General features: G+C 50.4%; 4 protein-coding genes across 4 annotated transcripts; 3 read left to right on the top strand and 1 right to left on the bottom strand.

Moving 5' to 3' along the window:
* Positions 1–72: 72 nt before the first annotated feature.
* On the top strand, positions 73–2,897 carry AFUA_2G09550 (biotin--[acetyl-CoA-carboxylase] ligase BPL1). The gene is made up of 4 exons (XM_077804134.1): positions 73–1,161; positions 1,213–1,779; positions 1,826–2,097; positions 2,145–2,897. Exons 1-4 carry the CDS (start codon positions 407–409, stop codon positions 2,642–2,644), a joined length of 2,094 nt encoding a protein of 697 aa, XP_077660297.1. The 5' UTR covers positions 73–406; the 3' UTR covers positions 2,645–2,897.
* A 603-nt stretch (positions 2,898–3,500) lies between these two features.
* On the bottom strand, positions 3,501–6,641 carry AFUA_2G09540 (cytochrome P450). The gene is made up of 4 exons (XM_750195.2): positions 6,408–6,641; positions 6,203–6,352; positions 5,001–6,137; positions 3,501–4,941 (listed from the first exon to the last, which is right to left on the bottom strand). The coding sequence occupies exons 3-4, from the start codon at positions 5,397–5,399 to the stop codon at positions 3,787–3,789; spliced, it is 1,554 nt and encodes a 517-aa protein (XP_755288.1). The 5' UTR covers positions 5,400–6,137; positions 6,203–6,352; positions 6,408–6,641; the 3' UTR covers positions 3,501–3,786.
* Positions 6,642–6,796: 155 nt separating this feature from the next.
* AFUA_2G09530 (NRDE family protein) lies at positions 6,797–8,411 on the top strand. Its single transcript, XM_077804133.1, has 2 exons — positions 6,797–7,189; positions 7,247–8,411. The coding sequence occupies exons 1-2, from the start codon at positions 7,124–7,126 to the stop codon at positions 8,147–8,149; spliced, it is 969 nt and encodes a 322-aa protein (XP_077660296.1). The 5' UTR covers positions 6,797–7,123; the 3' UTR covers positions 8,150–8,411.
* A 358-nt stretch (positions 8,412–8,769) lies between these two features.
* egl3 (putative extracellular endoglucanase/cellulase) lies at positions 8,770–11,571 on the top strand. The gene is made up of 5 exons (XM_750193.2): positions 8,770–9,740; positions 9,807–10,015; positions 10,072–10,136; positions 10,195–10,292; positions 10,361–11,571. The coding sequence occupies exons 1-5, from the start codon at positions 9,641–9,643 to the stop codon at positions 11,320–11,322; spliced, it is 1,434 nt and encodes a 477-aa protein (XP_755286.1). The 5' UTR covers positions 8,770–9,640; the 3' UTR covers positions 11,323–11,571.
* The last annotated feature ends 2,233 nt before the right edge of the window (positions 11,572–13,804 follow it).

The raw sequence follows: 13,804 nt of genomic DNA, 5'->3' as shown, positions 1-13,804 counted from the left end.
TCACCTCGTCCTTGCACAGTCTCCAGTCCTTCTTTGTAAAATAGCAGTCATTCATTTTATCCTGCTCCGCTGTTGATCCTCAATTAGCAGCCGTCTATAAGCCCATATCGCTGATTGTACACTTACCTGCGCAACCGGTGCTGAAGATCCGCTTGTCCCTGTTCCCCGATGACTCCGCATTAGTCCAGATTCTCAACCTCCGGGAATCAAGTCCAAGCAAAAAAAAAAAAAAATCCTACCATTCATCAGGTTCATCGTCGTCCACTTCCGGAATCACCGCGGGCTTATCCTCCTTCTCCGACATCTTGTTCAATTGCCTCAACGTGAGCTGTATAAACCTGTGGGTTGTGTTCGAGAAGGAATCGATCGTTCTTCCGTTCGGAGACCGACTCGCCGTATTTGCGACATGACCGCAACCACGCCCAACCTCACTGGCAAGAAACTCAACGTTCTAGTCTACTCCGGTTCGCTCACCCAATCCGCATGGAGATCAACTAGTCTAACCAGTTCTCCTCCCTCTCCAGGTAATGGTAGCACCGTCGAATCCGTCCGACACTGCCTGTACACCCTCCGCCGCCTCCTCGCCCCGCACTATGCCGTGATCCCCGTGACCGCCGACATGCTCATCAAGGAGCCATGGACGCTAACTTGCGCCTTGCTGGTGATACCCGGAGGAGCTGATCTGGGGTACTGTCGGTCTCTCAATGGCACGGGCAACCGCCGCATCGAGCAGTTTGTCAAGCGCGGTGGCGCATACCTCGGTTTCTGCGCGGGGGGCTACTACGGCTCCAAGCGATGCGAGTTCGAGGTCGGCGATAAGACGATGGAGGTGGTCGGGGATCGGGAACTGGCATTTTTTCCCGGGATATGCCGCGGCGGTGCGTTTCCGGGGTTTGTGTATCACAGCGAGGTGGGCGCGCGCGCGGCCGACCTCAAGGTCTCCAAGGACGTACTGCAAGACGGTGTGGTGCCGGAGGGGTTCAAGTGCTATTACAACGGGGGTGGTGTCTTTGTTGATGCGCCACTGTATGCCGATAGAGGCGTGGAAGTTTTGGCCAGCTACACGGAGGAATTGAATGTTGATCCTGGCGCCGGTGCGGCGGCTGTCGTCTACTGTAAGGTGGGCGAGGGAGCGGCCATTTTGACTGGACCGCATCCAGAGTACGTTCTTTCAGAGAATTCAAGGGGCAAACTAACTGACGCAACGAACAGGTTCGCAGCGGCAAACCTGGACAAAAAGGCTGGGGGTGAGGAATATGCCAAAGTGGTGGATGCGCTGGCAGCAGACGATAAAGCTCGCACCGACTTCTTGAGGGCATGTTTATCCAAGCTGGGCCTGCAGGTCACTCAAAATACCACGACGGTGCCATCACTTTCGTCGTTGCACCTGTCGTCTCAGAATCCGGCTGATACATCCCGGATCCGATCGTCGTTGCAAGAGGTGATGGGCGCCGAGGGGGATGGAGAATTCATCAAAGATGAAAATGATACGTTTCGTCTCGAGAAACCTGGAACTTGGAATATGAGTTCGTTAGAGGAGTCCCTGCCTCGGTCTGAACAGGGTGCTAGCGAGGGTATTGTCGATTACAACGCAATCATCAAGCCTTTGGTGATCCACGACGAGCTTCCACCCTCAAAAGCAACTCCTTATTTCAATCACCATGCATTCTACGCCAATCTGGAACAGTACCAGTCACAGATGCGGGAGGGTACTGGCTGTTTTGGTTCGAGCATCATGTATGGCGAGGTGGTCACTAGTACAAATACAATTCTGGAAAAGTATACCGAAGCTGAGCATTTCAATTTTCAGAGCTGACTGGTACAGGAACCCCAAATTACTCCGTAAACTGCCGCATGGATTCACAGCGACAGCAACCACCCAGGTTGCGGGCCGAGGCCGAGGCTCCAATGTCTGGGTTTCTCCAGCAGGGGCGCTGATCTTTTCAACAGTCGTAAGGCACCCGGTCGAAAAGATCCAGTCTGCCCCGGTGGTTTTCCTTCAGTATCTGGCGGCAATGGCGGTCGTTCGGGGCATCAAGAGCTACGACGTAGGCTTTGAGAACATGCCGGTCAAGCTCAAATGGCCCAATGACGTTTGTAAGTTCGGTCCTCTCAATTGTAACAGGGCTAGCTGATGAGTACAGATGCTTTGGACCCCGAAAACCCGGACAAAAAGCACTATACCAAGATCTGCGGAATCCTCATCAACTCGCTCTTCTCCTCGAACGAATACATTGCCGTCGTGGGAATCGGCATCAACGCCACGAACGCCTCTCCAACTACCTCGCTCAATGCACTAGCCTCTCGCTTTGTCTCCAACAAATCCGCTCCAATCACACTCGAGAAACTTCTTGCCCGGTGCCTCACCACGTTCGAGGAGCTGTACACCCGCTTCCTGCGGACCGGCTTTGACCGGGAGTTTGAGACCATATACTACGACGACTGGCTGCACATGCACCAGGTCGTCACATTAGAGGAAGAAGGCGGAGCGCGAGCTCGGATCAAGGGTATCACTCGGGATTATGGGTTGCTGCTGGCGGAGGAGTTGGGGTGGGACGATCGACCTACGGGACGAGTGTGGCAGTTGCAGAGTGACAGCAACAGCTTTGATTTCTTCCGAGGATTGGTCAAGAGGAAGGTATAGACAGTCCGTCTCAATCCAATGTATACACCTTCATACATTGAATAAGAGCAGATCAAGATAAGCCGTGCCAAGGAGGCTTGTTCGCCTTAGACTCTGGGCATTATGGAGACAGCCGGACTGGCCGCAACCGATGGGTACGCACGCAGATAGATAGCGCCCATTCAATGCCATCACAGGACAGCAGTTGCTTACGAGGGACTAATGCACTAACAACACACTACACACACTTAGCTTAAGAAGCTTGGATCTAGGATACATCCAATGAACCACGGCCAATGCAACCACCCCCCCCCCCCCCCCAACCCCAAGCGCCAATGCCACCTGGAGACAGACCATCAACACAGCAGAACCGGATCTTGTGCCGACTTACCAGGCAGGATGCTTCCTACAGAGAATTCTAGTCGGAGGATATGATCAGACACTATCTCAGAATGAAACAAGACTGTTCGACCCGGAGCTAGTAACTTCTTCGGCCTTCAGCAATAAAATAAAACTCACCGTCCCCTTCCGGTCATCTCAAGCCCAGTGTCTCTTAGCTCAACTCATCATGTTCAACATAGACAGCGTCAACCCCTTCAGTTCCTAAAAGGAAGAGCGCGAGAAACCTACCTGGGACCCTAACACCCTTGTCATGACACCGCCGTTTACGGCTACCCCCGCGCCACCGAATCAGCTCGTCTCCCAGCAGCCGGTATGCATCCTTCCATCATCCATCCCGGTCCTACTAATACAGTACGAACTTAGGCTTACTCTATTGTCTAGCCTGCGCAAGAACAAATAGACATGAGACTACGTGGTGGTGGCGAGAAGGACATTTGCTGTGGAGTGTAGGTTGGTTTTTTCCCCCCTGTACTATATGATGACAGATGTGCGGGGCTTGCTTGTTTTGAGTGTTGCAAGTGTTGCTATTAGTGGTTTACCAGAGATGTACCGTGTTGAGAATGGCTGGTAGTGGATTTTATAGATTATAGTGATGAATTAATGCAAGCGTTCTCCTAATGAAGGCTCCTTACCGCTTGTAGGCTTGACATGCTCATTTTGTCATGCAAGACTGGTATCATAAATATTGCTTGTGCAAAGACATGAGCAAAAAAAAGAACACTGCGAATGCGACTACAAAGTGAGAAGCCCTAAGACGGTAGTTACGCGGCCTCGCGAAGCCGGACAGTAACATTATCTGCCGGCGCACTGGTCAGATTCAGAGAATGCCGGATCTCCAGATGTGGCTGCATGTCCTCAATCGCATCGAAGCGCTGCAGCAACCGAACAAGCACGTATCCCGCTTCAGTGAGGGCAAACTGCTGCCCGATGCAGATGCGCGGCCCGCCGTTGAACGGGACATAATCCCAGCCTACCTTGCGATCGACCCAGCGGCTGGGCTTGAACTCCTCGGCGTCAGGCCCCCAGATGTCCTTGCGCCGGTGCAGGATGTGCACGTTGTAGACGACGGTCTGGCCCTTGCGTATGTAGATGGGCTGGGTGCCGTCGCTGCCTCCGCCGCGGGGGAGGGTGGTATCCCTCGTCGCGGAGCGGCGGTTGCCGGGGACCACGGGGAACAGACGTAGGGTCTCGTTCAGACAGTATTGCAGGTATTGGCAGGACTTGAGGGCAGCGAAGGTGATGTTGCGGGGTTGGTCGTAAGTCCCGAATTCGTCGACGATGGTCTGTCGGAGCTTGTGGAACTCTGCCGGGTGGCGTGCGAGCATCAGCACTGTCCAACTGAGCAGGGACGCGGTGGTATCGCGCCCCGCAAGAAGGATGTTCAACAGCTGCGAGCGCAGCTCGATCGGGTCCTGAGTCACAGAAACCAGAGCGTGCAAGAAGACGTATTGGGACGGTTTGTTCGGGTTCGCGAGCTTGCCTTCGCGGGCGGCTTTGAGCGCTTTGTGCACGACGCGGTCCACATATGCGTGCACCTCGTTCTGCGCGTGGCGACACTCCTTGTTGTTCACAATCCAGTACAGTTTCTCGAAGCGAGCCCGTTGAGCTGCGTACCATTGCGACTTGTCAAAGTAGTAGGGGAATGTGTCCACGGGAGTCTGACCACCGTTCAAGGCCGACAGCTGGCTCTCAACGCTCTCTCCAAAGAGAAATTCGGTTGCAGAGTCGATGGTGAGACGGAAGAAAATGGACTGGATGTCCACTGCGTCCGTCCACTTTCCGTTGACGACAGGCATCGCCTGCATTGCTTTCTGCACATGCCGTTCTTCCAGGTCAAGATCACTGATCTGATCACGGGTGAACTGAGGACGGAGCAGACCTCTGGCGTGAAACCATTCCTCGCCATCGGAACTGAACTACACCCAAGTTGTTAGCATGCCTCACACATTCTGCATATTCATGGGGCAAACCCTACAATGCCAGCACCTAGAAGGGGGTGTAGAGCTTGCCGTCGAGGAGCGCCCAGCTCAAAGTCCTTGAATTGAGTGGCTAGAATGGCTTGGATGTTCTTCGGATCCGTTGTGAAATAATTTTCGCGTCCCATTTGCCTGAACCGGAAGGTCGTAACATATCGGCCCTCGCGGTCGCTCATGAGCGCGACTCGGCGCTCAACCAGAGGTAGAAGCTTTTTCGCTTTATCTGCTGCCAAGGTCTCTTTGAGAACACTGATACCTAGAGGATCACTAGGATAAAGAGGGATTGAGCCACAGCCTAGTCGGCGGGCATTTTGCGCGTGCTGCCATCTCGCAGCCAGCGTCCACAGTAGACGGAGGGCAACAGCCACAGCCGCGATCGTCAGAAGCGGCAAACCCATCGTAATAGAAAGTCAAATGGATGAAAAATTAGAGACTCTGGTAGCTCAAATTCCATATTTCTCTGGCATGGATCCTCGCTGTTTATGAAGTATGCCGGCAGAAACGTGACTCTAACCGAGGCCCTTTAACAGACGCAAGGTGGGGAAAGGGGACACAAGAACAATGGGCACGACGAACAATGCAACCATTTTCTTCACAGTGATTCTTATGCTATGTATGCTTGACAAGATCTTGGATGAGGTCACTGCGCATGGGATTCTGGTCACTCGTGTTTCGTTTGGCTCTTGCCTCACTGTTCCTGTACCACCTGTAGCCACCATGCTGTGCCATCGGACATATGCGAAGGACGAATCATGATCACTCTATCAGCGAATTATAGCAACCGAGGGAGTTTTTCTCTACCTTCGCTGGTTTGACTATTGATCTGGCATGTGCGGCGAAACCAGATCGAAACATTTGGATGATGACTGGCCAGCGTCATCTCCATGAAGAGCCTAGTGTGTGTCGATCACCGTGGATGCCGGTCCTAGCCATCGGTGTATCCGAATCACTGTGCAGCTCCTGCAGAATCTGAATAGAGATCAGGTACCGAGTAAAATAATTACCTTTCTTGAGTTATGGATCCAAAGTCCGTCCAGTTATAAAGGATCGTGCGGGTTTCAGGGACGGCTTTTCATGACCAACGGCAAGTCCTTATGTTTTTATGTTACGAGACATGCATTTAAAGCGAACAGGACCTGGGACCCAGGAGCTCAGGCAAGAAGCACACTTGCACCATAGGCGTTAGGCAACGGAGATTTACCTATTCAGCCCAGGTCTTCATCTCGGCTTCAGTCGAACCACACAATGAAGAGTTATTTTGGCTTTCTTGAAAGGAGTGCCAGTTGACCAGTTCGTTTTGGAGCTACAATCTTTAACTGCACTTGACAAGTCGGAAGGTCATATTCTCGTTCTTGAAAGTAGTCAGCATTTGTAAACGTCTGTTGACTTCTTAAATCCCCTCGTACCAAATCAACAGGAATCGAGGTTACCCTGAGCCATGGAAATGTGAAATGCCCACTGCGGGACCAGAGGTGGCCCAAAGGTGGAACGCATGGATCAAAATGCCATTATTGAGTTTAAAACCAACAGCATCTCTGCTTAATTGCCGGCCTTCCCCTTCGATCTTATCAAGATCCTTTAAGACATCACAACGTGATATATGATGCCAAAGAAACGATCTGACTGTGGATCAACTGACATCTCGAATATCCCAGCCTGGAGCAGGTTTTGGCCAGCTTGAGACTAAGCCTAATTCGGATAGCTGTATATGCAAAGCGGTGATGAAATACAGAAGGCGGTATATATACTCCCGGCAGTATTGCTTTGGTTGGGTCTGATGACCTCAAGCTGCCAACCCAACTCCTATGGCTCTCTGCCCATGCTTTGAGATTGTGATCAATCTGAACATTGAGTGGCGAAACTTCGAGTCTTTTTGCTTCTCTTGGCCAGGTATCGCTTATTGCGTAGCAGTGGATTACCCCTCACGAGTGTTGGTCCTTCCTACTTCGTATTCTTGTGCCCAACAACAACTACACTTGGCGTTGACGCTTCATAGCTCCCCGTCATACCACCCATCAGCTGGCTAATATTGTCTCTCTGCAAGCTTAATTCTATCTACATATTATCTTTCTCCCAGAAACTTCGTCGTTGTTCTCATAAGCGTTTAATACGTCCAAACAACATGTGTATCGCATTGATATCCACAGCTCACCCCTCCTATCCTCTGATCGTTATCGATAACAGGGATGTATGCGAATATCGGCCTTGGAGCACCTTGTTACGTACATAAACTAACAGTAATCAGGAATTCCTCCGTCGTCCAACATCACCTGCCGACTGGTGGCCGGAACCTAGCACCAACGTTCTTGGAGGCAGAGATCTGGCTCGAGCCACACATGGGACATGGATGGGGGTCACAAAGGAAGGGAAAATAGCTGTGCTGACCAACTATCGGGAGACTACAGCGGATGAGCCTAGTGGGGTACACAGTCGAGGCCTGATTGTCAACAGCTGGCTTACAGCGGACCCCGAGCACAAGCAATCCACCAGGGATTTCGTGCAGGGAATGGTAGCCTCGTCCGAGATCAAACATGTCGGGGGATTCAGCCTGGTTTGTGGTTATGTCAATGAGCCGCTAGCCATCGTATCGAACCGTTCAGCCAATATGGACGAGATCTCTTGGGTTGCCACAGAAAAGGGTCAGACATTGGGACTCAGCAACACAACGTTCGGCGATCGCTCCTGGCCAAAGATCCTCGACGGGGAGAAGCTGATGAATGAGGCCATCAATGCGCATGTGCAAGCGGGTGAAGACGAAGATCAACTCATAAACCGGCTACTTCAAGTTCTGAGCAGGGATACTCTTCCCAGGCTCTCGGGCGACGCCACTATGGACACCTACCTCCTCCTACTGCGACAAAGCATCTTCGTCCCAGTCATTGGAGCACAGGCAGAGAAACCTAGGGCAGCCGACGAGGTCGCTGCAGCTCGTGATACGGACAGAGTTCCAGTCGAAAGTCAACCGCCGCATGATTCGCTGGACAAGTCATTCTTGCAGGGCGCATACGGAACTCAGAAACAGACGGTGGTGCTCGTAAGTGCGAATGGAAGAGTGAGATACTTTGAACGTACGCTCTATGATAATGATGTAAATGCAATTCCCACCGGCAAAGGGGATAGGTCATTTGAATTCCACGTCAGCCGATAATGGAATAGCATGTTCATGGTACCGAACTTCTCTCCCCGAACATTCTATCTCTTCAATGAACCGTACCAGTTGGATCACATGCTGGCAGAAGGAGTACTTTTCACTGCCCGACTGTCATAGGTATCTCGCCAGAATTGTGTCTATCTAGAGACAGTTACTAGGCTATACTCTAGGTGATTCCCCATCCCGTGGTATAAGCTACCTAGGTATTCTTGTACCGTCATGAGACAGTCGCAAACTGACCAGTAACAATAAGGCAAACCCCTATTTTCCTGGTCGAGACTCCAGTGTATGCTCAATTGTAGAAAGGTCATTAAACACGCAATCTAAAAAAGTTAGTTTCCTGATGGCTGACTTCCGGTGGATCTTGTTAACGTCTTTGTGTCTCACTTTGGTCTTTGCAGTGCAGCATTCAATTTTCAATTATTCCTATCCATCCGCAATTTAGTCCAATATCGATTCCACGCATGCCAAAGCATGTATCCTGATGTCGGTACCTCGGATATGTTGGATTAGACAGAGCCCACAAGCTTTCGGTTGCACGATCCGAAACAACCGTTGCTCACCGTGCCTGACCCATCAACGCCCCAAGTCCTAAATAATCTCTCCGCCAACGAGCACATCCTTGGATTACTACGCTGTTTCATCTAAAGCAGAGATCCTTTCATCCTTCGATTTACCCCCACTGAACGAAATTGAGCAATTGCATTGGATATTTGGCTGATGCCGATGACAACTATCCGAATCTGGAACGGTTCGTCGCCGTCTTCTTAATCAAATTCGCCCAGGATTCAATATACGGATCAGGCAACAGTGTAGTTATTCGCCGACTAAGTCTTTTGGCTATCACTGAGCCTGCTTTGTCTCACTTCACGTTGGACGTCGAAGAACTGGGTTAACTGGAATACCGGAGATGAAGACAATATTGCGTCTCGGACAATGATCGGTTCCATCCAGTCCTCCTTGGCAGCGCTACTACGATTGTTCAAAGTTTCGTTCTAGGCCATGCATGATGCATCATCGAATTCATGGCTCAGGCCCGGAGATTTATATTGACTTTGTTTTTTTACCACCTTCCGAAGTGTCATAAGATGAGCTGCCGGGGCATTTGGTTAGTGGTTAGTGGCCACCGCTAATGGAGAAGTCGAAGCTTGGACGGATGCTTGACCCTTGTAATATCAATTATTTGATATTGATGTGCCCCACGCTGTGGAGCCATGCCAGTGGCAGAGAAGCTTGCCTTGATATTAAAGCTGTGGAGCTTTGGAAATGAACGGGGATTACTGCACCGCATATTCCGAGATGACATGGTCTACGGAGTATATAACATGAGCACGATGGACCAGTTCTCTGAGGGCCACTCTCTCTTCCCTCTAGAACTCAAGACTGGTTTCTTGTCACTCATTAGACTTTGATTTTCGTCTTTCGTCCTTCGTTTTCCCTCTTTACTGCTTTTCGACAAACTCGACACACATTCTTTAAACCAACACAATGAGAATCAGCAGCTTGATCATGGCCGCCAGCGCTGCTGGTCTTGTCAGCGCCCTGCCCGTACGCGAGATGACCAAAAAACGCTCTTCTGGATTTACCTGTATGTTGAACCGATAATCCTGCCACGGTATGGCATCTCAATTAGACTAACACTATACGCTTGCAGGGGTCGGTATCAACGAATCTGGTGCGGAATTTGGTAGCAACATCCCCGGAAAGCTGGGTACCGACTACACATGGCCCGATACCTCCAAGATTCAGACTCTGCGGGATGCGGGTATGAACATCTTCCGGGTCCCATTCTTGATGGAGCGTCTGGTGCCCAGCTCCATTACCGGTAATCTGGATGCCACTTACCTAAGTGACCTGAAGAAGGTAGGGCCGAGGCTGAGACATTTGCTTGATGGGATGAGATGCTTATTCAACGATAGACCGTCGAGTTCATTACCGGCAGTGGTGCTTATGCCGTTCTTGATCCTCATAACTATGGAAGATAGTAAGTCATGGTTGGTCTTTACCAGCGGTGTGGTAACTAACTCAACTCCGCCGTACAGCTCTGGAAGTATCATCTCCTCTACTTCTGATTTCCAGGAATTCTGGAAGACCGTCGCTAGCGAATTTGCCTCCAATGACAAGGTCATCTTCGATACCAGTGAGATTCCCAACCACCGGAGACCTGTCGTCTTTGATTGCTTGGAATTGTTAGACTGATCTTCCCAGACAATGAATACCACGATATGGACCAGACTCTGGTGCTCAATTTGAACCAGGCCGCCATCAATGGTATCCGTGCTGCCGGTGCCACGACGCAATACATCTTTGTTGAGGGTAACCACTACAGTGGTGCCTGGACCTGGGCTGACAACAATGACAACCTTAAGGGTCTGAAGGATCCTGAGGACAAGATCGTCTTTGAGATGCACCAGTACCTTGATTCGGACGGTTCTGGTACCTCGGAGTCCTGTGTCAGCTCCACTATTGGCCAGGAGCGTGTGGAGTCTGCCACTCAGTGGCTGAAGGACAACAGCCTCAAAGGATTCCTCGGAGAGTTCGCCGGCGGTGTCAACTCCCAGTGCGAGACGGCCGTTGAGGGTCTTCTCTCTTACATGTCCGAGAACAGCGACGTCTGGCTTGGTGCCGAGTGGTGGTCTGCTGGTCCCATGTGGGGAAATTATATGTATAGTCTGGAGCCTAGTACTGGCCCTGCCTACTCAAGCTACCTTCCCATTCTGAAGAATTACTTTGTCAGCGGCACCTCCTCTTCGTCCTCGTCGTCTTCCTCCATCACCAGCTCTACTACTTCTGTGAACAACCCCACCACTTCTGCCACTACTCAGGCTCAGGTTGTCAACACTTCTTCCTCTTCCCCTACTCCTTCTCCAACCTCTGTGCCTGCAGCCGAGGCTCCCGCTCCCACGCCTACTGAGGCTGCTAAGACTTCCAGTGCTGCTTCGACCACCCCGACGACCGCCGCTGCTTCGACTACAGCTTCTGCTTGCCGTGCCCCCGAGCCTGCAGACGAAACCACTCTGCCCAGTGCTACTCCAACTACTTCTGCGTCTGCCTCTGGCATCGCCAAGCACTGGTACCAGTGTGGTGGAATCAACTGGACCGGCCCCACAACCTGCGAGAGCGGCTACACCTGTGTTGAGCAGAACCCTTACTACCACCAGTGTGTTTAAATTAGCCGTCGGTCGCTGCACCCGGAGAGAGACAGGCAACTGAGCATGAGGTGGGACGTCTAGGACAGACAAGGTTGCACGATCGCATTTCGCTTCAGTTGTACATGTAATTCAAAGATGGTGTTTCATAACCTGCCAAACCTTTGTGTAACCAACTATGCATTTGCTATCCACTTCATGGAAGAATAGGCCCAAGTTGCGCATCACATGCTGGAGAGTAGCCAGCTAGACCAGTGCCAAATTCGCGATGAGAAATTTACTTCCTAATCCAGCAACTATTTGATATGTTACGATCAAGTGCCAAGCGACTTATTCTTCCTCCTCGTACGAACAGAACCGCAAATCTCTCCGGGCCTCGGCTCTCTGCAAAGCTCGCTCGGACGAAACAGAAGTCCAGGATCCGGTCCGTAGAAAGACGTAGAGAAATCAGTGGAGACGGGACAAGGATATCGGCGACTGGAGCCAGAAAGCCCCGACCGCCGGCGCCGATTAGTTATCCTTTCACACAGATGAAGTGGCACATGCGTTTTTGGTTATGCATATGTGCATAATGTATAAGCATAAGCATAATTATCGTATCCGTACGGAGTATGCCGTATACTCCGGAGTTACTAAGGGTGATAAGGGATGTGGGGATTTTTATCTGCCTTGATATAAAATGTTTGGCAGAAAAATCAGTGGTGATTGGTTCTGATAGTCGTAGTGATTGCCGTCATGTGATTGAGCAAGGCTGTTGATGGAGTGTAATGTCAAATGTCAAGCATTTGGCAGTATCGTTACCTTATTGTAGTCGGATGCTATAGAAGACAAATAATTCTTGCTTGGATGTTAGATCTGGTCTCGTCAATTGCATTGATACCTTGATCTGTAGAGGGGTATCAGCACCACTCCTTGCGACATGGACATGGGCATGGGCATGGGCATGGGCATGGGCATCGCATCATCGCATCATCGCACCACAATGTCATTGTAGTGATGAAATATTTCGCCTTCGACGATCTTATTGTCTGGAATGATCGAAAGTAATCATTGTGTGCTTAGGATGCTTATTTGCGATGGCTTCCCCAGATATGCTGTCGATGGGAATTGATTAGAAATGGTTGACGTCACTCTGGAAGATGGATGGGAGCACTGACTCCGGACCATATATACTCTGTACAACGTTCAACCCCAGCTCAAGGAATCGCATCAGAGTTGCGTCTGAGAGTACCATGGCTGGCTTTTGACCATATTAGAAATATAATGGTTGCTAATCATTGGTAATTTACGCTTGATAACAGCAGATACCTACTTAGGCAACACTGACCCATTACTTGCAAACTATGAGCATGTTCGGGGTTAAGGTAGGTATCACGTATCTCATTTAGTTATGGGCCGTAGTTGTCAACAATCAGATACCCATTCAATGCGCCGCAGCTCCTCCACATGGTAGATGATTCAGCCATAAGGCAGTGCATTGGGTAATTCGCCTGCCTGATAAATGACAACCATAAATCTGGAGAATCTGGTACATCGACTCTAGGTAGGTAGCCTATTCGGACTTGCGAGGCGTTAATTGCATATGGAAATGGTTGGGTACTTCCCATTCCAGCAACACCTTCATCAAACGGGGGGTCTGACGGCTCGGCCGTCCAAGTGAGGGATATTGCAAATGCTACTCATACTATCTAAGAATTATACATGCTTGCGTTGCCCTGGAAGCTATTCTGAAACTCGACTGGAAATCGGCTTTCCATAAGGTCCTTACTGAGACAGTTGTATGCAAGCCATGATTGGAAATACTCCGCAAGTATTGAAACCGGAATATGGCAGCCTTATCTAGAGCATGGCTTAGACATCCATCGCTTATTGGCTTACGTGGCCATTGCTATCAAACCAAGGAGATTAGATTAATCGATGTCCTAATGTCCGATTTCATTATGGGGCAGTGTAGTCCCAGCTTCCGATAGGATTAGGGACCACTTGTCAGAATCACCTCAGCATTTGAGGCTGATTAGTTAACTATGGGACCCTGATAGGTAATCAGATAAAAGTGAAGGATAAGGGAATAAGAATACGAGGAAATCTGTCGGTTACGTTGATTCCGTAATCCGCACTGACATTTCCGCCGGGTCTGGTCAAGACGGCCACTCCGGTAAACTCAAAACATCTACGGAAAAGCGGAGTGATACTGGTCTGGGATGTATCTCGCATTCGTTTAGCTTCACCACTCCTGTAAGGTTCTACCTAGTAGTGGTATCAACTAAAGCCCAGAAACGCGGTCGGGATTGGAGGGAAAGGGCAGTTCATTGCTCCCTAACTCCGTACTATCCAAGTCTCTACCATAGGAGATCTGATCATAACTTTTCTCTTTGAGACCGCATAGGACAGGATGTGACTTGTATCGTCTACCCAGCTTTGCCAAGCTGATGTCCTAGTGTAGTTTGACTATGATCGCTCACTAATCGGAGATAACCCCGCTTTAAAATTAAGAGAGGGTGTG

Source organism: Aspergillus fumigatus, chromosome 2 (genome assembly GCF_000002655.1).
Source record: "Aspergillus fumigatus Af293 chromosome 2, whole genome shotgun sequence".
Lineage (NCBI taxonomy): Eukaryota > Fungi > Ascomycota > Eurotiomycetes > Eurotiales > Aspergillaceae > Aspergillus > Aspergillus fumigatus.
The sequence above is the reverse complement of the archived record's forward strand: the minus strand, read 5'-3'. Positions and strand labels throughout refer to the sequence as shown.

What these genes read in the sequence shown, in the direction of transcription:
- AFUA_2G09530 (XM_077804133.1), top strand. Translation starts at nt 7,124, where the DNA reads ATGTGTATCGCATTGATATCCACAGCTCACCCCTCCTATCCTCTGATC. An exon ending in TCGTTATCGATAACAGGGAT is followed by an intron (nt 7,190 to 7,246) that starts GTATGCGAATAT and finishes AACAGTAATCAG; the next exon opens with GAATTCCTCCGTCGTCCAAC.
- AFUA_2G09550 (XM_077804134.1), top strand. Translation starts at nt 407, where the DNA reads ATGACCGCAACCACGCCCAACCTCACTGGCAAGAAACTCAACGTTCTA. An exon ending in TTGACTGGACCGCATCCAGA is followed by an intron (nt 1,162 to 1,212) that starts GTACGTTCTTTC and finishes CGCAACGAACAG; the next exon opens with GTTCGCAGCGGCAAACCTGG. An exon ending in ACAAATACAATTCTGGAAAA is followed by an intron (nt 1,780 to 1,825) that starts GTATACCGAAGC and finishes TGACTGGTACAG; the next exon opens with GAACCCCAAATTACTCCGTA.
- egl3 (XM_750193.2), top strand. Translation starts at nt 9,641, where the DNA reads ATGAGAATCAGCAGCTTGATCATGGCCGCCAGCGCTGCTGGTCTTGTC. An exon ending in ACGCTCTTCTGGATTTACCT is followed by an intron (nt 9,741 to 9,806) that starts GTATGTTGAACC and finishes ATACGCTTGCAG; the next exon opens with GGGTCGGTATCAACGAATCT. An exon ending in CAAGGTCATCTTCGATACCA is followed by an intron (nt 10,293 to 10,360) that starts GTGAGATTCCCA and finishes TGATCTTCCCAG; the next exon opens with ACAATGAATACCACGATATG.
- AFUA_2G09540 (XM_750195.2), bottom strand. Translation starts at nt 5,399, where the DNA reads ATGGGTTTGCCGCTTCTGACGATCGCGGCTGTGGCTGTTGCCCTCCGT. An exon ending in CCCTTCTAGGTGCTGGCATT is followed by an intron (nt 4,942 to 5,000) that starts GTAGGGTTTGCC and finishes ACTTGGGTGTAG; the next exon opens with TTCAGTTCCGATGGCGAGGA.